General features: G+C 44.2%; 1 protein-coding gene across 3 annotated transcripts in view; it reads right to left on the bottom strand.

Annotated features, from left to right (window-relative positions):
* Positions 1–23,222, bottom strand: part of LOC117378761 (collagen alpha-1(XIV) chain-like) — a 141,065-nt gene that overhangs the window by 5,214 nt on the left and 112,629 nt on the right. For all 3 annotated transcript variants that reach the window (XM_055225455.1, XM_055225457.1, XM_055225458.1), the window contains 8 exons: positions 8,570–8,665; positions 6,158–6,211; positions 5,513–5,566; positions 3,225–3,278; positions 2,954–3,025; positions 2,841–2,876; positions 810–876; positions 249–437 (listed from right to left, as the gene is read on the bottom strand). In XM_055225455.1, coding sequence (XP_055081430.1) covers positions 249–437; positions 810–876; positions 2,841–2,876; positions 2,954–3,025; positions 3,225–3,278; positions 5,513–5,566; positions 6,158–6,211; positions 8,570–8,665 — 622 coding nt within the window. The remainder of the gene's footprint in view (positions 1–248; positions 438–809; positions 877–2,840; positions 2,877–2,953; positions 3,026–3,224; positions 3,279–5,512; positions 5,567–6,157; positions 6,212–8,569; positions 8,666–23,222) is intronic.

Below are 23,222 nucleotides of genomic sequence, written 5' to 3'. Positions count from 1 at the left end.
ACCAAACAGCATTACATTGTCATAGGCTGACGACTGAACTCACATTTTATCAAGAAAAACAACTCATCATTTTAAACTCATGGTCCACTCCCACCTCCCACCCACAGCCACTCTCTTCCCCTCCCGTCCGCTCTCCCACCTGCTCCCCCTCTCTATCCCTCTTTTTCCCCATCTTTCTCTCTCTCTTCCACTCTTTTCCCATCTTCCTCACTCCTCACCCCCCTCTCCCCCCTCACCCCCTCCCTCACCCCTCTCTCCAGGCAGTCCATTGGTGCCACTGGTCCCTGGGAAGCCTGGTCGGCCCGGTAGTCCCTGTTCTCCGGGTGGTCCTGCCTGTCCCTGTCGGCCTGGTTCTCCTGGAGGTCCTGGGACTGTCCTGATGGAGACTGGAGGACTGGGAGGCTGGTTCAGAAGGGAGTTAAACCGCGACATGTGACCTGAAGAGAGAGAGGGAGAGAGACAGAGAAAGAGAAGAAGATAGAGAGGGATAAAAAGAGAAGAAGAGGAAAGAAACGAGAGAGAGAGAGGAAGAAAGAGATGGGGATAAAGAGGGAGAGAGAGGAGAAAGGGAGAGGAGGGTAGAGAGAAGGGGAGATGAGGAAGAGAGTCAGTAAATTAAATACCTTACATACATATATTACATACATTTCAGATATTGCAATTAACTTTTTAATTTGCATTAAAATGACTTGTCCAAACATCTTGATAAAAACAGTAAAGAGCAAAATGTGGCTGCTCTCTGACCTGTCTCTCCTCCTCTCTTTCTCCCTCCTCACAGAGTAAAGTCATATGTAGTGTGTTGTACTCACTCTGGATGAGCTGCTCACAGACCTGTCGGGCAATCTCCTGAACTGAGGAGGTGGACTGGAGGTCTCCCTGAAACATACATAGCCACAGACAGATTTCATTCAAAGTAAATGGACAAAAAAAAAAAAACTGAACCACTGGAACTGTCCTCCTGACAGTGAGATTTTTTTTATTTTTTATTATCTGAACAAAGATATAGTCATTTCAAAACAAGACAGGTCATATAACGCTAAATGAGCCAATCGAGGCTAGTAGTCATAAGTTGGCTAGAGCTCCATATTTGGAAATCTGGGTTCGCAGCCAAAGAGCCAGTCCAGAGCGAGGTTGAAGGTAACGTCCCTTCCCACACCGCTGGTTTGGGAAGGGCAAGAGTAACCTCTGAGAAAGAAGCCATCTGATTGGTCTGTTATTAATATTCATATCTTGATTTAGAGACAAAACAGTGAAATAACACCACAGGCGACAGTGTTTCAATAGAATGTGGATTGAAGCCACAGTCAATGGAGCTGAATAGCAGCCATGCTCATCTACTTGGAACGCGGCGACTAGCAGGTTAGTTATGTCCATTTATATATACAGTGGGGCCAAAAATGATTTAGTCAACCACCAACTGTGCAAGTTCTCCTATTTAAAAAGATCAGAGAGGCCTGTCATTTTCATCATAGGTTCACTTCAACTATGAGAGATAGAATGGGGGGAAATAATTCAGGAAATCAGATTGTACAATTTTTTATGAATTAATTAGTAAATTCCTCTGTAAAATAAGTATTTGGTCACCTACAGACAAGCAAGATTTCTGGCTGTCACAAACCTGTAACTTCTTCTTTAAGAGGCTCCTCTGTCCTCCACTCATTACCTGTATTAATGGCAGGTAAGCAGCTTGGTGTGAAGAAATCAACTGTGGGAGCAATTATTAGAAAATGGAAGATATGAGATTACTGATAATCTCCCTCAATCTGGGGCTCCACACAAGATCTCACCCCATGGGGTCAAAATGATGTCAAGAATGGTGAGCAAAAATCCTAGAACCACAAAGGGGGACCTAGTGAATGACCTGCAGAGAGCTGGGACAAAAGTAACAAAGGCTACCATCAGTAACAAGCTACACCGCCAGGGACTCAAATCCTGTAGTGCCAGACGTGTCCCCCTAGTTCAGATAGTACATGTCCAAGCCAGTCTGAAGTTTGCTAGAGAGGATTTGAATGAACCAGAAGAGGATTGGGAGGATGTCATATGGTCAAATGAAACCAAAATAGAACTAAAACTCAATTTGTCATGTTTGGAGGAGAAATGCTGACTTGCTTCCAAACAACACCATACCTGCTGTGAAGCATGGGGGTGGAAACATCATGCTTTGGGGCTGTTTTTCTGCAAAGGGACCAGCACAACTGATCCATGTAATGAAAAGAATGAATGGGGCCATGTATTGTGAGATTTTGAGTGAAAACCTCTTTCCATCAGCAAGGGCATTAAAGATGAAATGTGGCTGGGTCTTTAAGTATGACAATGATCCCAAATGCACCGCCTGGGCAACAAAGGAGAGGCTTTTTTTTTTGGCATTTCAAGGACTTGGCATGGCCTAGCCAGTCTCAACCCCATAGAACATTTTTGGAGGGAGTTGAAAGTCCGTGGTACTCAGTGACAGCCCCAAAAATATCACTGCTCTAGAGGAGATCTGCAGGAGGAATGGGCCAAACTACCAGCAACAGTGTGTGAAAACCTTGTGGAGACTTACAGAAAACATTTGACCTCTGTCATTGCCAACAAAAGGTATATAACAAAGTATTGAGATGAACTTTTGTTATTGACCAAATACTTATTATCCACCATAATTTGCAAATAAATTCTTTAAAAATCAGACAATATGAATTTCTGGATTTTTTTTCTTATTCTGTCTCTCATAGTTGAAGTGAACCTATGATGAAAATTACAGGCCTCTCTCATCTTTTTAAGTGGGAGAACTTGAGCAATTGGTTGTTGACTAAATAGTTTTTTGCCCCACTGTCTATATACATGTAAGACTATGGTCTTACCCGCTCTCCCTTCTCTCCTTTGCTTCCCGGAACACCCTGAAACAGACACAAAATATTAAAGGAAGTAAGGACTGGTTTGTTAATAAAAGTGAGTATCCATTCATGTTTCATACCGGGGGGCCCAGCTCTCCCTGTTTGCCTGATGGGCCCGAGGTTCCTGGGGCCCCTGGAGCTCCGGGAGTTCCCTAAAAACACACAACAGACAGATTAAAGTGTGAGCAAACAAGAAGTAGAGGAGCAGAGGATGCAGAAAAGAGGGTCAGATGGAGAAAATGATGCAGAGGAGTGTCAGAGGAGCAGAGAATGCAGACTAAAGGGTCAGAGGACGCAGAGGAGAGGGTCAGAGGACCAGAGAATGCAGACTAAAGGGTCAGATGGACTCACAATGGTTCCTGGGGGTCCTTGTCTTCCTGGAGGCCCGTCTTTTCCTGGAAGACCCTGAAATATGACAAGCATCTCTGATATGGCACTAAACTGGTTCAAGTCCTATCTAGAAAACAGGGAGTACTTTGTTGAAATTGGAAAATGTGTCTCAGATAAAATGTCCCTAACCTGTGGGATGCCCCTGGGGTCAATCCTGGGACCCCTGTTGTTCAGTCTCTACATGCTGCCGTTAGGTCAGTTAAGACACAGCAATAATGTGTCCTACCACAACTCTGCAGATGACACTCAGTGTCACTCTATGTCTCATTGCAGCAGGTGAATATGGACCAGTGGATTCACTCACTGCATCCAGCAGATCAGTGTGTGGATGAAAAACAACTTTCTCCTGCTAAACTCAGACAAGACTGAAGTCATCATCTTTGGCCCACAGAAACATAGAGAAAGTGTCCAGCAGTCACCTCCAGTCTCTCTCTCTCTAAAACCTTCAAATCAGGCTAGAAATCCAGGGGTAATAATGGACTCAGACTTGAATTTTCACATCAAATCAGTAACATCTGCAGCTTTTTACCACCTAAAAAACATAGCAATTCAAAGGTGTACTGTCAAAGCCAGACTTAGAGTGAATTATCCATGCATTTGTCTCCAGTAGGTTAGACTACTGTAACGGCCTGCTCACTGTCCTCTCCAAACGAGCCTGAAGACAGCTTCAGTACATCCAGAACACTGCTGCTCAGGTCCTGACTAGAACCAGGAAGTACTCTCTGCTTGTGTACAAGTCTCTCCATGGCCTAACACCAAAGTACATCTCCAAAATGTTAGTGCCATGTGAACTATCTCGCACTTTGAGGACTTCAGGGACCGGCCTCCAGCTAGTGCCCAGAGTCAGGACTAAACATGGGGAATCAGCATTTCAGTTTTATGCAGCTAAAAGCTGGAGCAGTCTTCCTGAAGATGTGAGACAGGCCTCTACTTTGACAATGTTTAAATACCGGCTCAAAACAATTCTGTTTAGCTGTGCATATGACTGAAAGGGTTTTTAATCTGCACTCTTCTGTTTTAATGTTAATTTTATGATGATTATTTGTGATTAATTATGTTTTGATTTGTGTGATTTTAATGTCTTTCTTATTCTGTAAAGCACTTTGAATTACCTTGTGTACAAATTGTGCTATACAAATAAACTTGCCCTGCCTTGCCACTTTCACTTCCTAACATATGGGCCTGTATATAAAACTTAATTCAGAACAAAATAAACTGCTGCTTTAGTGGACTCTATAGTGCAAGAAAAGTCTGCTAAACTCGAATAAAATTTGATTTCTGTCATAAAGGTCAATTTGGACTGCACAGTATTTGATCTTTCTGGAGCGTTCAGAGGGAATTTGCTCACATGACCCAATTCCCAAATTCGAGCGTCCTTGACATGCAAATAAAGTGAGTGCAAAAATTCAAGCCTACGACTAGGGCTGTTTGAGGCGATTTTTCCAATTAACTTGCATTTGGTGAGAATGCACCATTGACAGTGACTTGCTAGATTACTGAAACATGCATGGATGACAGATAAAACCTCTTTAGACATGTTTTTGATGAAGGAATTTTAAAACATGCTATAAAGCTCCAAAAAGTTGATGATGATGATGATGATGATGATGATGACTTGTTTATTTTGAAAATTGATCTAGGATAATCTTTCATACTTATCCAAGAAAGGGAAAAAAGGATGATTACACTTTGAATGTATTAAAGTAGGGTGAAGTAATATTTATTCCCACCCGTGTTGTGTGTGTGAATACATTTCTTATATGCTTCCTGTACATGCATTCTAAAGTCACACAAATCTCATAATATTAATATTCTATACTGTGAAAATATGATGTTTTTTTTATTAATTTGTAAATACTTGTGCAGTGCTTGTGCTATTACCCCAGACTGTTCACAGTTTGACCCCACACTCAGAAACAGAGACACTTTTCCTTGTACTTGGGACTTTAAAATCTCTCAGTTCATCCCTTCCCAGTCTATGTCTGCATATTTCCAGTCAGTGCATTATTGGTTGCCCTATGAGTTGAGCTGTGGAAGATTGGACTGCCTGCTAGCCAGTCTAATACCTAGCTACAGCTCTGGACCCCATTTACCTGATTACGAGCCTGGACAATAAACAGTTGAACTACTTATTAGGTGTGTGCTGCTTTTGGGTCCCAAGTAAAACTGACATATCAAAGTTGAGTTTTCATAATACCCCCTCTTTAAAGGACAATATAAGTTTTTAAAAATAATTTAAACAAACTCACTCTTTGTCCAGCTGCTCCAGCTGGTCCTGGAGACCCCGCCCGACCCGGGATTCCCTGTGAAACCAGATGAGTTATTTCTAGCCTTGGAAGAGTAACTTTTATTCATAGACTGTGTATATAAATGGACATGGCTAGCCCACTAGCCGCTGTGTTCCAAATAGGAAGTGAATATGGGCATCCGGCTCCATCGACTCTCACTTTCTATTGAAAATCCGTCATCCGTCTCTCTATAACTACTGCTGTGAGTCTCATCATTTTGGCCTAAAACAAGATATGAACATTAATAATAGACCAATCAGATGCCTTCTTTCCCTGAAGTCACTCCCACTAGCGTTAGCAACAGGCTTGATTGACAGCTCCCTACTAAACTAGTGGTGCAGGCGGCAAGGGGCCTTCAGCCATCTGTCTCCGGATTGGCTCTTTGGTTACTATGATACTTGTAGTCTGAACTCCACATATGGAACTCTGGTCGAAATTGACTCCTATAACTGCTAGCCTCAATGAGCTTCATTTTTCTTAAGCCGATTGTTATAGATGGCACACTTAGTCCACTTCTTTATACAGTCTATGCTTGTATTAGATGTTTCAGATAATAAAGGACATTTGATAAGATAAGGGTTAAAAGGTTAATGTCTGGACTCTTACCTGTGGTCCGGGCTGTCCAGCTTCTCCCTTCTGCCCTCGTTCTCCTGGGCCTCCCTGAACACAGAAAACACTGCATCATGAAAAACAGATGCAAACTTTTAAATTTTGATGTTGACTAGTAGACTACAGAGACCGCAGACAACAGCTGCCCTGGTTGTGTCTTGGCGGCACAGTGACTGAGTGCCATCACTCATGTCTCACAGCAAGAAGGTTGGTTCGATCCCCGGGTCACCAGGCCTTTCTGTGTGGAGTTTTTCATGTTTCTCCCCGTGTCTGGATGGGTTTCCTCCGGGTACTCCGGTTTCCCCCATCAACCAAAACATGAACGCCCTTCGAGACAACTGTTGTTGTGATTTTGGGCGTTACAAAAATAAATGAATTGAATTGAATTCTGTATGGCTCTCATGGTTGTTTGTGTTAAGTTCTCATGGGTTCTTACAGCCCATCCCTGAACTGTCACCTTAACGTGGTGGAGGGGTTTGAGCACCCGAATGATCCTGGGAGCTATGTTGTCGGGGTCTTCATGTTCCTGGTAGGGTCACCCATGGCAAACAGGTCCAGGGGGACAGGTCCGACGAAGAACGGTTCAGAAGCCCTTTATAATGAAACAATGAGGTTTCCTACGTCGATTGAACAGGCATCACCAGGGCCCCACCCTGGAGCCAGGCCTGGGGTGGGTGCTTGATAGCGAGCACCTGGAGGCATTTCCCCATGGGGCCTGGCCAGGCTCAGCCCGAAGGAGCAACGTGGGGGCCGTCCTCACATGGACATACCAGCTGCGGGAGGATCGGTAAGGGGCCAGTGTAGAGAGATCTGGGCGGCAGTCAAAGGCAGGGACCTCGACGACCGGATCATGGAAACTGGCTCTGGGGACATGGAATGCCACCTCGCTGGGGGGGAAGGAGCCTGAGCTTGTGCGAGAGGTTGAGAGCTACCAACTAGATATAGTTGGCCTCACCTCCACGCACAGCTCGGGCTCGAGCTCTGGAACCCAACTCCTTGAGAGGGGCTGGACTCTCCATTTTTCTGGTGTTGCTCGGCCGAGTTGGAGTTCACCCCAGTAAACAAGCGCCTTCAGGTCAAGGACAGGTCTTTCACTGTTGTGGCGGCCTATGGGCCAAACCCGGCCTTCTTGGAGTCCCTGGGAAGGGTACTAAAGAGTAGACCAACCGGGGACTCCGTTGTTCTCCTAGGGGACTTCAATGCCCATGTGGGTAACAACAGTGACACCTGGAGGGGCATTTGGGAAGAAAGGCCTCCCTGATCTGAACTCGAGTGGTCTTTTGTTATTGGACTTCTGTGCTAGCCACAGTTTGTCCATAACGAACACCATGTTCGAGCACAAGGGTGTCCATTGGTGCACATGGCACCTGGACACCTTAGGTCGGAGGTTAATGATCGACCTTGTTGTCGTGTCATGTGACCTCCGGCTGCGTGTCTTCGACACGCGGGTGAAGAGAGGGGCTGAGCTGTCAACCGATCACCACCTGGTGGTGAGTTGGATCCTCTGGTGGAGGAGGAAGCCGGCTAGACATGGCAGGCCCAAGTGTATCATGAGGGTCTGCTGGGAACATTTGGTGGAACCCTCTGTCAGGGGGGTCTTCAACTTGCACCTCTAGGAGAGCATCTCCCTGAAGGCTGGGGATATGGACTCCGAGTGGGCCATGTTTTACACCTCTATTGTCAATGTAGAGGTGGAAAACAGTTTGCGGAGGCCATGGAGGAGGACTATTGAACGGTCTCAAAGAAATTCTGGCAAACCGTCCGACGCCTAAGGAGGTCGAAACAGTGCTTAACCAACACTGTTTACATTGCTGGCAGAGAGCTGCTGACCTCGACTAGGGATGTTGTCGGGTGGTGGAAGGAAAACTTTGAGGTTCTCCTCAATCCCACTGCCACGTCTCCGAGAAGGAAGAAGGCTGGAGACCCGGGGACGGACTCGTCCATCACCCTGGCTGAAAAGATGTTTATGTATGGTTCTCATTGGTTCTTACAGTTTGGTTCTTTATGGTTCTCATGATTCTTTCAGTCTGGTTCTTCCTGTATGGTTCTGGTTTCTGTACAGTTCTGATGGTTCTTACTGTATGGTTGCCATGGTTGTTTCTGTAGGGCTCTCATGGTTCTTTTAGTGTGGTACTTGTTCTTATTGTTCTTGTTGTTTCTGTATGGTTCTAACAGTTTATACTGTGTGGTTCTCATACTTGTTTCAGTATGGATCTCATGGTTGTTTTTGCATGGTTCTCATGGTTGTTTCTGTATGGTTCTCATGGTTGTTTCTGTATGGTTCTCATGGTTGTTTCTGTGTGGTTCTAATGGTTGTTTATGTATGATTCTAATGGTTGTTTCTGCGTGGTTTTCATGGTTGTTTTTGTCTGGTTTTGATGGTTATTTTTGTATTTGTATGTCCATCACCGGGGGCCCGATGATGGAGCGTCCGCTTGGCCCCTGAGGTCCTTGAGGTCCCTGAGGTCCGGCCACTCCAGTCTCTCCCACTGGACCCATTGGACCCTGAACAGAGAAACGACCATTAGAATTTAGTATTCATGGTTCTTTTCCAAATAAATTTCAAACTGTTTATGTCATGTTTGGTTCATTTGTTAAAAATGCTTTTAATGTGGTTTTCAGGTGAATAGACCTGGCTGTGAATCTTTGGTCCAGCCAGTCTTGTTTGGATCTTGATTTAGTCGTTGATAAAGTCCTGGTCTAGCCCTGGTTTAGTCTTGATTTTGCCCTGGTTCAGGCCTTCGATTAGACCTGGTTTGCTCCTGGTTTAGACAAAATCTAGTCCTTCTTTAGTTGTTGGTTTAGTCCTGGTCCAGCCCTGGTTCAGTCCTTCACCTTATCCTTGTTTAGACCTGATTTAGTCCTGGTATAGTCTTGGTTTCGTGGCTGATTTAATCCGGGTCTAACCCTAACTCTTGGTCTAGCCCTGGTTTAAACCTTGTTTAGTCTTAGTTTAGCCCTGATTTAGGCCTTGATTTAGCCCTAAGTTACTCCTGGTTTGGTCTGAGTTTAGTCCTAGTTTAGTCTTGAATTTAGTCCTGGCTTAGTTGCTGAGTTAATACTGGTCTAACCCTGGTTTAGATCTTGTTTAGTCCTTGTTTGGTCCTGATCTATTCCAGGTTTAGTCATGGTTTAGTTCTGGTTTAGTCTTAACCCTGGTTTAGGCCTTGGTTTAGACCTGGTCTACTCCTGGTTTAGTCCGAGTTCAGTCCTAGTTTAGTTGTTTGTTTAGTCCTGGTGCATCCCTTGTTCAGTCCTTCATCTAGTCTTGGTTTAGTCCTGGTTCACTTCTGGTCTAGTCTTAGTTTAGTCTTTTAACAGGAAATAAAAACATGAACACATCACTCCAATTCTTGTGTCTTTGCATTGGCTCCATGTTCATTTTATAACTGATTTTAAGATTTTATTGTTTGTTTTTAAAGCTTTGAATGGACTGGCCCCAGATTACATCTCAGACCTCATCCAAATTTATACTCCAGTGCGCACACTGAGGTCCGAGGGCCAGCTCCAGCTCGTGGTCCCTAAGACGAGACTTAAAACCAGAGACAGAGCCTTGTCTGTGGCTGGTCCAAAGCTCTGGAATGCTCTGCCTCCTCACGTTAAAACAGCTCTCACTGTGGAGTGTTTTTTTTTTTATGGTAAATGGTCACATTTTTCTATTGCGCTTTTCTACCTTCAAGGCACTCAAAGCACTTTACAACAAGGGACCACTCACCCATTCACACACACATTCACACACCAGTGTACACAGACACTGAGGGCAAGGTGGGTTAAGTGTCTTGCCCAAGGACACAACGACAGCATTCATCTGTGTGAGTTAGAATCGCACCACCAACCTACGGATCAGTGGATCTGACCGCTCAACCAATGATGTTGTTCGGATCAGTGGACAAACACTCTACCAACTGAGCTACTGTCGCCCCCAATTTATTTTGCTATTTGATTTTAGTCTAAATGTTGATTTACTTAAGTAGTTGTTTTTATTTATATTGTATTTGTGCAGCACTTTGGAAACTGCATTTGTTTGTGAAATGTGCTATATAAATAAAGTGGACTGGATTGGATAGTCCTGGTTTAGACATGATTGAGTCCATGTCTAGCCCTGGTGTAGTCCTGGTAAAGTTCTAGTCCTAGTGGTTTTACCCTGGTTATGTCCTGGTTTAGTCATGGATTAGCCATGGCTGAGTCCTGATTTAGACCTGGTTTAGTCAGAATTCAGTCCTAGTCAAATAATTTGTTTAGTCCTGGTCTAGTCCTCGTTCAGTCCTTCATCTAGTCCTTGTTTATACCTGGTTTAGCCCTGGGTTAGTCCTGGTATAGTCTTTGGTTTAGTCATTTTCGTTTCAGTGGGTCAACCCTTTTTATCAGTGGAACACATCTGACCACAGAGGAACCGGCCCACATCCTGAACCATATTTGGTCAAAATAATCGTTTAGGACCAAAAAGTCACAGTATTTTTATTACTGTGTGAGACCTGCTCAAAAGGCTGAGGGTTTATTTTTAACACATTCATAGTTTGAGCAAACAAAAATAAAATCAGCCAGAAAAAAACAAAACAATTGATTCAATTGTTTCTACTGAACATTCAACATAAATCACTACATTTGAAGCTTTATTAAATTTAAATACAGGCAAAATACTTTTATTAAGTAGATTTTTTCATGTGATACTTTTACTTTCACTTGAGTATTTTTTTGCTCTGGTACCTGTACTTTTACTTAAGTAACAAAAGTGAGAACTTATTTCATCACTACTGGTAGAAAAATAGATAAAAAGATAAAGATTGTGTAACATCTGCAGCAGACATCCTGTGATAACCTCATCTTATGCACGCAGGACTACAAAACAGAAGTGGATGGATTCAACTTTAGTGAAATAAATAGTTAAAAACGATAAAATATATATTTTTTTAAAGTTAAAATGTGTAATATTTACGAAGAGCCAAACGACAGATACTTCACAGGCCTGAGACTGAGCCAAGACTATGAGGAGCAAGTTGTCCAAACCTATGAAAGCACTGACAACGAAGGGACCTACAGCAAAGGTTAGTCCTGGTCTAGATATGGACCTGGTTTGGTCCTGGTTTAGTCCTGGTTTAGTCTTGTTTTAGTCCTGGTTTAGTCCTGGTTTAGTCTTGGTTCAGTCCTGGTTTAGCCCAGCTTTAGTCCTGGTTCAGTCCATGGTTTAGTTCTGGTTTAGTCCTGGTTCAGTTCAGGTTTGGTCCTGATTTGGCCTGGTACAGTCCTGGTATACAGAGCAAGTACAGGTTAGGGAGAGCATCTGATAAACAGGGAGAGAGGAGGGTGGGAGGGCATCTGAAGCACAGAGATCATTAAAACCCTTGTTCCTACAGTTTCTCATGGACCCTGTAACTCGTCTGGTCCAGATCCTTCAGACCAATTCAAGTTGGTCTCAGCTGGTCTGGGTCTGATCTGTGTCATTCTGCTGTTCATCATCAGCGTCCTGTTATACTACTGTGAGCTAATACTACAACTGCTACTGCTACCACTACTATTACTACTACTGTGAGCTAATACTACAACTGCTACTGCTACCACAACTATTACTACTACTGTGAGCTACTACAACTGCTGCTACTGTTACAACTACTACTGCTAGTGCTGCTACTATTACTATTACTGTTACTACTACTACTACTACTAGTGCTGCTACTGCTAATACTACTATTGCAATTACTGCTACTGCTACTACGACTACTTTTTTCAGCAATATCTCCAATATCCCTTTGGCTGTGGTGAATAACAGCTGTGATCTGTGTTTCCAGATTTTGTGAAGGAAAACCCTCAGAAATCAGGTCAGAGCATTTAAAATAGGGCCAAAATAGACTGTGTGCACATCAGCATGCTAGCTCGCTCAGTGTGTCTGTGATTAGAATTTTCTGCTATATTATAACATTGTTCCCTCATTAGAAACATGCCTGAAGAGGTTTCAGTTATCATGACATCCAAGCATGTTTGAGTATTTTAGGAATTTCTCCCGAACCCTATTTAATCATCAATATGAAATAGATGTGCTCAAAATGTACACACACAGATCATTTTACAGATGTTCTACACAAAACACTGGCTTTACACTTGCAGATGGATAGCTACACATGCACAAACCTCCAGCTACACACAAGGACTTTTGACACGATCCTCACGCATGATGCATTCAGGGCCTGCCTAGAGCTGGGACATGGAACTTTCCAACTAAACATTACGAATGATGTGATACAGAAAACAAAGATTAACATACTATTTTTCATAATGCAACTTTTATGAGACTTAGAGAGATTATTATTGTTATTATTATCATTATTATTATTAATAATAATTGGCAACCAGCCCTGGCACTTAAGCTAATCGGGTGGACCTGCAATTCCTTGCAGGGAACAGGAGTGTGCAAAGGATGTTGTCACAAGATCAGTCTAGATGCTTGGACCTCAGAAACAACGCGCTCGGGTGGCACAGAACAGCTTGGACCCAGTCCACTGCCGTGCACTGACCTTTCTCCCCTGGATCCAGTGCACAGAAGAGTTATGCATGCTGCTGTTTTATGCCTAAAGCAATGAGCTCATGATGATGAGTTTTAAACCAGTGGTATGATTTGTGCACACCATGCACCTGGAGTTTGATAAATCTCGAATGTCTTTTACACTAGACATATGAGCAATAGCCTTTTAAATCTGCATGTCACTGGCAATGGCCAGTATAATGCATTTTCGCTTATTGTGTACTGCAAGTATATACTTATAGTGTACACTTATAGTATACACTGCAAGGCAAAATTATTTGGTTTTTGCCCATGTTTTCCGTGTGAAGCAGCCCTCAAAGCCTTGTGGCAAGAGCCCATGGTGCCTGATGAACATCACCTTCTGGACCTGGACACCGAGTACAGCACAGAGGCAAAGCCGCAGGCAGGTGAGGGGATCTGGGCAGCGTGAGATTGTGGATACACTGTCTGTGGTCTCCCTTTTGAGACCAGACAGTCAGAGGCAGAGCATTAGGCTACTCACTGTCCGAGTGGATATTTCCTTTCATCCATTTTCTTCCGCTTATCTGGGGCCAGATCGTGGGGGCAGCAGTCTGAGCAGGGACTCCCAGATTTCCCTCACCCCTAGACACGGGACCCCAAGGCATCTCGAGGTCAACCGAGAGACAGTCCCTCCAGCATTCCCTACAGCATTCCCTACAGCAGGGTCTTCCCCGGGGCCTCCCGGTGGGACATGCCCAGAACACCTCCCTAGGGAGGCATCCAGAAGGCTGAACAGATGCCCAAGTCACATCAGCAGGCTCCTCTCGATGTGGAGGAGCAGCGGCTCTACTCCGAGCTCCTCCCGTGTGACCTAGCTCCTCACCCTATCTCTAAAGGAGCGGCCAGCCACCCTGCGGAAGAAACCCATTTCGGCCGCTTGTGTCCGTGATCTTGTCCTTTCAGTCATTACCCAAAGCTCACGACCATAGGTGAGGGTAGGAACGTAGATTGACAGGTAAATCAAGAGTCTTGCCTTTCGGCTCAGCTCCTTCTTTGCCACAACAGTTCGATACAGCGGCCTCATCACTGCAGACGCTGCACCGATCCACCTGTCAATCTCACACTCCATCATTCCCTCACTCGTGAACAAAACCCCGAGATACTTGAACTCCTCCACTTGAGGCAAGGACTCACCCCCCACCTGGAGTGGGCAAGCCACCTTTTTCTGGTCGAAAACTATGGCCTTGGATGTGGAGGAGCTGATTCTCATCCCAGCTGCTTCACACTCGGCTGAAAACCGCCCCAGTGCCTGCTGCAGGTCCTGGTTTGATGAAGTCATCAGGACAACATCATCTGCAGACACAGCTCCCATACTCCCAGAGCAACCCCCAAAGGACACCACGAGGGACACGGTCGAATGCCTTCTCCAGATCCACAAAACACATGTGGGCTGACTGGCAGACTCCCATGAACCCTCAAGGACCCGATGGACAGTGTAGAGCTGGTCCAGTGTTCCACAAAAGGGATGAAAACTGCAATGCTCCTCTTGAATTCGAGGTTTGACTATTGGTCGGATTCTCCTCTCCAGTACCCTGGAATGTACCCTACTGGGAAGGCTGAGGAGTGTGATTCCCCTGTGGTTCTAACACACCCTCCGGTCCCCCTTCTTATACAGAGGGATCACCACCCCGGTCTGCCAATCCAGCGGTACTGTACCGCCAAGTGGATATTTCTTTTATTATAACATTCAAGAGTTTCAAACAAGTTTTGGTGCTGTACATGACCCCTTGGACCGGGTACGAGAGGACGGCCATGGCCCCATGTGACAAATAGTCTGTGGAGCTGGAACAACTCAATAACAATGCTTTATCCCAGGACAGAAGATTCTCTAAACCTGGACTAAACAAGGTGTAACCCCCCTTACAACTAAGACTGAATCAGGAGGTTGAAATAAATATCCATTCAAAAGCCATATGGAAGATGATGTGGGGTGCAAAGCACATGCTGACAAGGTGGCAGTGTTGAGCAGCTATTTCAGTCCAGCACCATAGCCCCGCTCTCCAAAGTGAGTCAGCCGCAGAGTAGTATCTGGCAAGAGCTTTCCCCAGCCCCACTGAGCCAGTGCACATCCATGATCTCACGCTACCCAGATCCTCACCTGCCCGTGGAGCTGGATCCAGCACCCAGTGCCGAGCCCGGGAGGTGATGTTGCACTGGGAATGTGTCACTTAGAGAATATGGCCAAAAACAAAATAATTTTGGCTTACGATTTATCTCAACTATAAGCAAAAATGACTTATACTTTGACAAACAAGGACTTGAGAGAGGATTTACCATCTTAGAACTGCAGCAAGAAATACTGGATGTACATTGGACATGAGGAACCAATTAATAAAATACTGTGCAATAAATTGATTTCAGGTCTAAAACATTGCACTATTGAATCTGAGAGCATTTTTTAAACAGTCACACAGACTATTAACCTAATGATACAAAATGCAAAAAGTGTTAAATTAAAACTGTTAAAAATCACAAAAGGAGGAAAGAGATTATACGTATATCTAAGCACTAGGTGGCGGTGTTGTGCCATATTATACAGCCTGATTTAGCCGTAGACTGGAAAACACCTGGATAAGACACAACTGTTTTGTACATCTGTAAAATGATTTTTGTGTGTACATTTTGACCACATCTATTTCATATTGATGATTGAATGTCTCTCTTATTTCTGTGCTTGACTACACACACACATCAGAAATTTACACATACAACTACCTAAAATCACAGACAAATAAAAAATATATATATATTGATACGACTAATTATGTCACATACAAATCAAAATATTACACTTGTAACATTAAGTCGTGCACAAATTATTTTGCACTTCTGAATGGATCCTCTTCCCAAAGATGCACAAAGGGGAAAGGGAGGGCAGACTCAGAGCATCAAAAATGCAACTTATAAAACACGTTAATACATTGTTTTGGGTGAATATAGCATTTTCAACATAATAAAAAAGTAATACGGTCATCTAAATATTTTATATGTTAACACTTAATAGAAGTAAAATATCCAATTTTTTTATATTTGTTATGCCTCAAAAATAGCATTAGCATTAGCACTGAGACAAATTGTCCTCTGCTGAAGTACTCAACTCATTTGTGATGTGCTTAACATGTTGTCAGTGACATCCACCTGCAGCTCCCTGTCCACTGTCTTAACTTTAAATATTTATTAATTTTATCTGCAAAAACCTAAAAAAAATTATAGAAATAGACAGAAAGTAGAAAGCAACCAGTGAGGTTGCAGGTGCTGTTGTTACACTGAAGAAGCTGTTTAGAGTAAGTAAGTAGAGTAAGTATCGATATTTAATGACATGTGTCATTTCTGTGGTGTTGTCTGTGGTGTTTCTGTGGTGGTGTCTGTGGTGGTCTTTGTGCTGGTGTGTCTGTGTTGGTGTCTGTGGTGGTCTTTGTGCTGGTGTGTCTGTGCTGGTGTGTCTGTGGTGGTGTCTGTGCTGGTGTGTCTGTGCTGGTGTGTCTGTGGTGGTGTCTGTGGTGTTGCCTGTGGTGGTGTCTGTGGTGGTGTCTGTGGTGGTGTCTGTGGTGGTCTCTGTGCTGGTGTGTCTGTGGTGGTGTCTGTGGTGGTGTCTGTGCTGGTCTCTGTGCTGGTCTCTGTGCTGGTGTGTCTGTGGTGGTGTCTGTGCTGGTCTCTGTGCTGGTCTCTGTGCTGGTGTGTCTGTGGTGGTGTCTGTGCTGGTCTCTGTGCTGGTGTGTCTGTGGTGGTGTCTGTGGTGGTGTCTGTGGTGGTCTCTGTGGTGGCATCTGTGGTGGTGTCTATGCTGGTTTCTGTGGTGGTGTCTGTGGTGGTGTCTCTGGTGGTGTCTGTGGTGGTGTCTGTGGTGGTGTCTGTGGTGGTGTCTGTGGTGGTGCCTGGGTTGGTGTCAGGCCTGTGCCCCGAGGACTGGCACCTCTTCAGGTGCAGCTGCTTCTTTGTGTCTCTGGAGCCGAAAAGCTGGAACCAGAGCCGAGAGGAGTGTATGAAAGAAGGGGCCAATCTGGCAATAATCAACACCAATCACAAAAAGGTGAGGTCTACATACAGCCTACAGTCAGCCTACACATAGAGCCTACAACTACCCTACACACAGAGCCTATAACCAGCCTACAAAAAGAGCCTACAACCTGCCTACACGTAGAGCCTATAACCGGCCTACACATAGAGCCTATAACCAGCCTACACATAGAGCCTATAACCAGTCAACACATAGAGCCTGCAACCGGCCTACACATAGAGCCTGCAACCGGCCTACACATTGAGCCTATAACTGGCCTACACAAAGAGCCTATAACCTGCCTGCACATAGAGCCTATAACTGGCCTACACATAGGGCCTATAACCAGCCCACACATAGAGCCTACAAGCAGCCTACATAAAGAGCCTACAACCAGCCTACACATACAGCCTATAGTCACCCTACACATAAAGCCTATAACCAGCCAACGTAAAGCGTCTATTACCAGCCTACACACAGAGACTATAACTGGCCTACACACAGAGTCTTTAACTGGCCTACACAAGAGCCTATCACCAGCCTACGCATAGAGACTATAACTGGCCTACACACAGAGCCTTTAACTGGCCTACACAAGAGCCTATCACCAGCCTACACATAGAAACTATAACTGGCCTACACACAGAGCCTTTAACTGGCCTGCACAAACAGCCTATCACCAGCCTACACATTGAGCCTATAACTGGCCTACACATAGAGCCTATAACCGGCCTACATAAAGAGCCTACAACCAGCCTACACATATAGCTTATAGGCACCCTACACATAAAGCCTATAACCAGTCTACGTAAAGAGTCTATAAAGAGTCTACGCATAGAGCCTACAAACGGCCTACACATAGAGCTTTTAACCAGTCAACACAAAGAGCTTATAACTGGCCTACACATAGACAGGAGTGTAAGGACAACAGACCCCCCATGTTAACTCTCCTGCACTGAATGCAATTAACTTGCCTATTGCTTTGGTTAATCCTCAGTTTAGTCCTGGTTGAGTTCTAGGTTAATCATTGGTTTAGTCATGGTTTAATTCAGGCTTGATCCTCAGTTTAGTCCTGGCTGAGTTCTAGGTTAGTCCTTGGCTAAGTCCAGGCTTAGTTCTGGATTAGTCCTGGTTTAGTCCTGGTTGAGTGCTGGGTTAGTCCTTGGTTTAGTCCTGGTTTAGTTCTGGATTAGTCCTGGTTTAGTCCTGGTTTAGTTCTGTGTTAATCATTGGTTTAGTCCTGGTTTAGTTCTGGATTAGTCCTGGTTTAGTCCTGGTTTAGTTCTGTGTTAATCATTGGTTTAGTCCTGGTTTAGTTCTGGATTAGTCCTGGTTTAGTCCTGGTTTTAGCTCTGTGTTAATCATTGGTTTAGTCCTGGTTTAGTTCTGGATTAGTCCTGGTTTAGTCCTGGTTTAGTTCTGTGTTAATCATTGGTTTAGTCCTGGTTTGGTTCTGGATTAGTCCTGGTTTAGTCCTGGTTTAGTTCTGCGCTAATCATTGGTTTAGTCCTGGTTTAGTTCTGGATTAGTCCTGGTTTAGTTATGTGTTAATCATTGGTTTAGTCCTGGTGTGGTTCTGGATTAGTCCTGGTTTAGTCCTGGTTTAGTTCTGTGTTAATCATTGGTTTAGTCCTGGTTTGGTTCTGGGTTAATTATTGGTTTAGTTCTGGTTTAGTTCTGGGTTAGTCCTTGGTTTAGTCCTGGTTTAGTTCTTAAGTAACATTTCTTGATTGTCTCCATCGAGATCTCCTTGCTTTGCCTGAAATGTTCCATTGTACAGCATTAAACCTGCACGTAGACAAGCAGGTGACGCTACCAGGATAAGTGTCAGATCTGTGCAGAGGAGATGCCCCAGAAACATTCAGGGTTTTCAAGCGATTTTTCAGCTACATCTCTCAAGAGACAACTCAACTCAAGAGTCTCAACTAGTGGCAGGCTTTCATCAGAAAAGTTGCACAGTGCGTCTTTAAACTACAAATAAAAACTAAATCTGTAAATGTGATTAGGAACTTCTGCAGGATTTTGTGGCCAAACTGAATATTGAGGAGGACCTATGGATCGGACTGCACTACCACCAAACTTGGACCTGGGTCAATGGTGTCGCCTCAGGACACATGTAAAACCATATTAATGCATAACTTCATGGGCAATTTACATTTTGAAAAAAAATCTACAAACTTATGATCTACAAACATTTTTTGCTAAATTGCTAAATTAAAGGGCCTATATTACAGAAAACTAACTCTTGTGAGCTTTAAGTCATGTTGTAATGCTGTCACCTCCTCAAAAACAGACCTGGAGTTGTGTTTTGTTTCATTCACACATGTTTGAGTAGCACTTTATTATTATTCTGTCTCCAAAGCTCAAAATGCTCTGTTCCACCTTGTGACATCATGCAGTGCTAGTTTTCAAGTCAACAGCTCCTTTTACCTTTAGTTCAGTAGAGACTGGCAGCTCCAGGACTGAAATCATCCAAATGATTCTAATTAAGGTGTATGGAGTTAAAAACTTCCTGTATACCACATGATGACATCACAAGGTTTGTGTGTTAAACATGTGTGAATGAAACAAAACACAACTCCAGGTCTGTTTGTGATGAGGAAACAATATTAAAACACAGATCAGAAAATATGTATACAAAATATAAGCCCTTTAAACTTAAGTCCTTTCAACTGACAACAATCACGTCTTTGGGGTTGAATAATGGTACCATTTTCTGAAGCTATTGTGAAAAAAATCATTTCACTTTTGTTTATTTATACTGACAGAAACTTTGTGCCAGTTTTTGTTTCATATAGATAGGTTAAAGTGCATATGGCAAGTTACACTACATTTTCCATTAAAACATAGTTAACATGACCATATTAAAGATCCGAATAATAATCTTGCCTAGTTTTCTCCATTTTAACAATTTTGATGAAGTTTATAATTTTACTTCCTGGTTGGACATGGGCAGCAGATGTGACATACAAACACCTAATAACCATAATGTAAACTAGGGCCAAAGCTTAACTAATTTACACAATAGTTATGATTAGACTAATAAAAATACATGAGCACACCTTTATTTTGTTAACGGAAGGTTTAAACTGTCCTTGTGCGTAAATTGTCTCTGCATTTTGGATGGATTTTTTTGAGTGGTATTGGTACTTTTAGAACTACTTCATGTATTTGTGTGCTTTTCTTATCAGCAGTTCCTGTACAAACTGCTGCTTAACTGATGTAAAACGATGATGCATATTTACCACAGGTACTTTCCATGAAACCAAGTCAGAATTAGAAAAAACAAAAACTTGTCACACTTTTAGAATATAGAATAGAATATTACCAAGATATTCACCATAAAATAGGTCAAACATCTGCACTTTGACAGTTAAAATAATATATCCTATATAATGATTTCATATGAACCCAACTGACGACACCATATTTAAAATACATTTTTCTAATTCTGATTTGATTTGATAGGAAGTATTTATCCATCCATTTTCTTCCCCCTATCCGGGGCCGGGTCGCGGGGGCAGCAGTCTAAGCAGGGACTCCCAGACTTCCCTCACCCCAGACATGTCCTCCAGCTCCTCCAGTGGGACCCCACGGCATCCCCAGGCCAGCCGAAAGACATAGTCCCTCCAGCGTGTCCTGGGTCGTCCCCCGGGACTTGTCCAGGTGGGACATGCCCAGAACACTTCCCTAGGGAGGCGTCCAGGAGGCATCCTGAGCAAACCTCAGCTGGCTCCTCGCGACACGTAGGAGCAACGGCTCCACCTCCGTATGGAGAAAACCCATTTCGGCCGCTTGTATCCGCGATCTCGTCCTTTAGGTCATTACCCAGAGCTCATGACCATAGATGAGAGTAGGAACATAAACTGACCGGTAAATCGAGAGCTTTGCCTTTCGACTCAGCTCCTTCTTTACCACAATGGACTGATACAGTGACTGCATCACTGCAGACGCTGCACCGATTCGCCTGTCAATCTCACGCTCCATCCTTCCCTCACTCGTGAACAAGACCTTGAACTCCTCCACTTGAGGCAAGGACTCATCACCCACCCAAAGAGGGCAAGCCACCTTTATCCGATCGAGAACCATGGGCTCAGATTTAGAGGAGCTGATTCTCATCCCAGCCGCTTCACACTAAGCTGCAAACTGCCCCAGTGCCTGCTACCGGTCCTGGCTCGATGAAGCCATCAGGACAACATCATCTGCAAACAGCAGAGATGAGATCTTGTGGTCCCCAAACCAGACCCCCTCCGGCCACTGGCTGCACCTAGATATTCCATAAATATAATGGACAGAACCGGTGACAAAGGGCAGCCCTGACAGAGTCCAACATGCACCGGGAACAGGTCTGACTTACTGCCGGCAATGTGAACACAGCTCCTGCTCCGGTCATACAGGGACCAGACAGCCCTTAGCAAAGGGCCCCAGATCCCATACTCCCGGAGCACCCCCCCTCAAAGGACACCACACAGGACACGGTCAAATGCTTTCTTCAGATCCACAAAACACATGTGGACTGGTTGGGCAAACTCCCATGAACCCTTGAGCACCCAATGGAGAGTATAGAGCTGGTCCAGTGTTCCACAACCGGAAGAAAAACCAAACTGCTCCTCCTGAATCTGAGGTCCGACTAACGGTCGGATTCTCCCCTCCAGTACCCTGGAGTAGACCTTACTGGCTGAGCAGGCTGAGATGGCTGAGGAGTGTGATTGCTCTATAATTGGAACACACCCTCTGGTACCCCATCTTAAAGAGAGGGACAACCACCCCGGTCTGCCAGTCCAGCCGTACTGTCCCCGACCGCCACAGGATGTTGTAGCCAAGACAGCCCCACAACATCCAGAGACTTAAGGTACTCGGGATGAATCTCATCCACCCCTGGAGCCACCGAGGAGCTTGCTAACCACCTTGGTGACTTCAGCCAGTTTGATGGACCGCCTCTGGGTCCCCAGTCTCTGTTTCCTCCTCAGAAGACATGATGGTGGGATTGAGGAGATCCTCAAAGTATTCCTTCCACCACTTGACAACATCCCCAGTCGAGGTCAGCAGCTCTCCACCCGCGTAATAAATAGTGTTGGTGAAGCACTGCTTCCCCCTCCTGAGGCGTCAGACAGTTTGCTAGAATCTTTTTGAGGCCGTCCGATAGTCCTTCTCCATGGCCTCCCCGAACTCCTCCCAACCCCCGACTTATTGCCTCTGCAACCGCACTGGTGTGAAGTACCTGTGGCAAATATGTATCATGGTTTAAATGAATTGAGTATCAGTTTGTGGAGTAAATGTTGAGAATAAAAGTACACAAATACAGGAGTAGTTCTAAAGGTACCTATACCAAAATTTCCATCTGTCCATCTGACAGTTTGATTGACTTAACAAAATAAAAATGTTGTCATTTATTTTTATCGGTCTGATCAAACAAAACTAGTAAAAACTAGGCAAGAATTTTATTAAAATCTAATGATGTTAACTATGTTTCAATGAAATAATAGTCTAATCTGTGATATACACTTTAGGTTTTCCCTCCTGACTGGTTTGTATTTGGTTCTGACAGGGCCTGGGCAAAAGGAGTCAGTGTCAGCAACGTGAAAGAGGGATCCGCCGCGTTTGTGATGAAGGGAGGGCTCTGGAGCCACACCCACAATGCACAGAAGGGCAGAGTCTGCCAGAAAGAGATCCAATAAGAGTCCTCCTCCTCTGCACCATGGTCCTCTGCCCTCCGGTCCTCTGCCCTACAGTCCTTTGCCCTATGGTCCTCTACCCTACGGTCCTCTGCCCTACGGTCCACTGCACCAAGTTCACTCGCCCTCCTCTGTACCACATACTCACTGTTGCTCTTCTGTATGTATGGCCCTGGTTTAGTTCTGGTTTAATCTTGGTTCAGTCCTAGATTAATTCTTGATTAAATCGCCTCTATGCTGTATATTCACTGTCCCTTCTCTGTACCATATATATTATCCTGGTCCTGGTTTAGCCTTGGTTTATTCCTGGTTTAGCCTTAGCTTAGTCTTGGTTTAGTCATGGTTTAGTCCTGGTTTAGTCCTAGTTAAGTCCAGGTTTAGTCCCGGTTTAATCCTGGTTAAGACCCGGTTTAGCCTTACTTTAGTTGTGGTTTAATCCTGTTTAGTCCTGGTTTAATCCAGGTTTAGCCCTAGTTTAATTCTGGTTTAGTCTTGGTTTATCCCTGGTTTAAAACTGGTTCAGTCCTGGCTTAGTTCTGGTTGAGCCTTACTTTAGTCCTGGCAGTCCTGCTTTAGTCCTGGTTTAGTCCTGGTTTAGTCCTGGTTTAATAATAATAATAATAATAATAATAATAATAATAATAATAATAATAATAATAATAATAATAATAATAATAATAATAATAATAATGGTTTACGCTTGTAATGTGCTTTACAGGCTTGTCAAAGCCTCTCAAAGCACTACACTATAGTCATTATTCATTCATTTCCACACTTGATGATGGTAAACTACTATTGTAGCCCCAGTTGCCCTGGGGCAGATTGACGAAAGCGAGGCTGCCAATCTGCGCC

The sequence above is a fragment of the Periophthalmus magnuspinnatus genome, chromosome 11 (genome assembly GCF_009829125.3).
Source record: "Periophthalmus magnuspinnatus isolate fPerMag1 chromosome 11, fPerMag1.2.pri, whole genome shotgun sequence".
NCBI lineage: Eukaryota > Metazoa > Chordata > Actinopteri > Gobiiformes > Gobiidae > Periophthalmus > Periophthalmus magnuspinnatus.
Note: the sequence above shows the minus strand (reverse complement) of the source record. Positions and strands in the feature narration are given on the sequence as shown.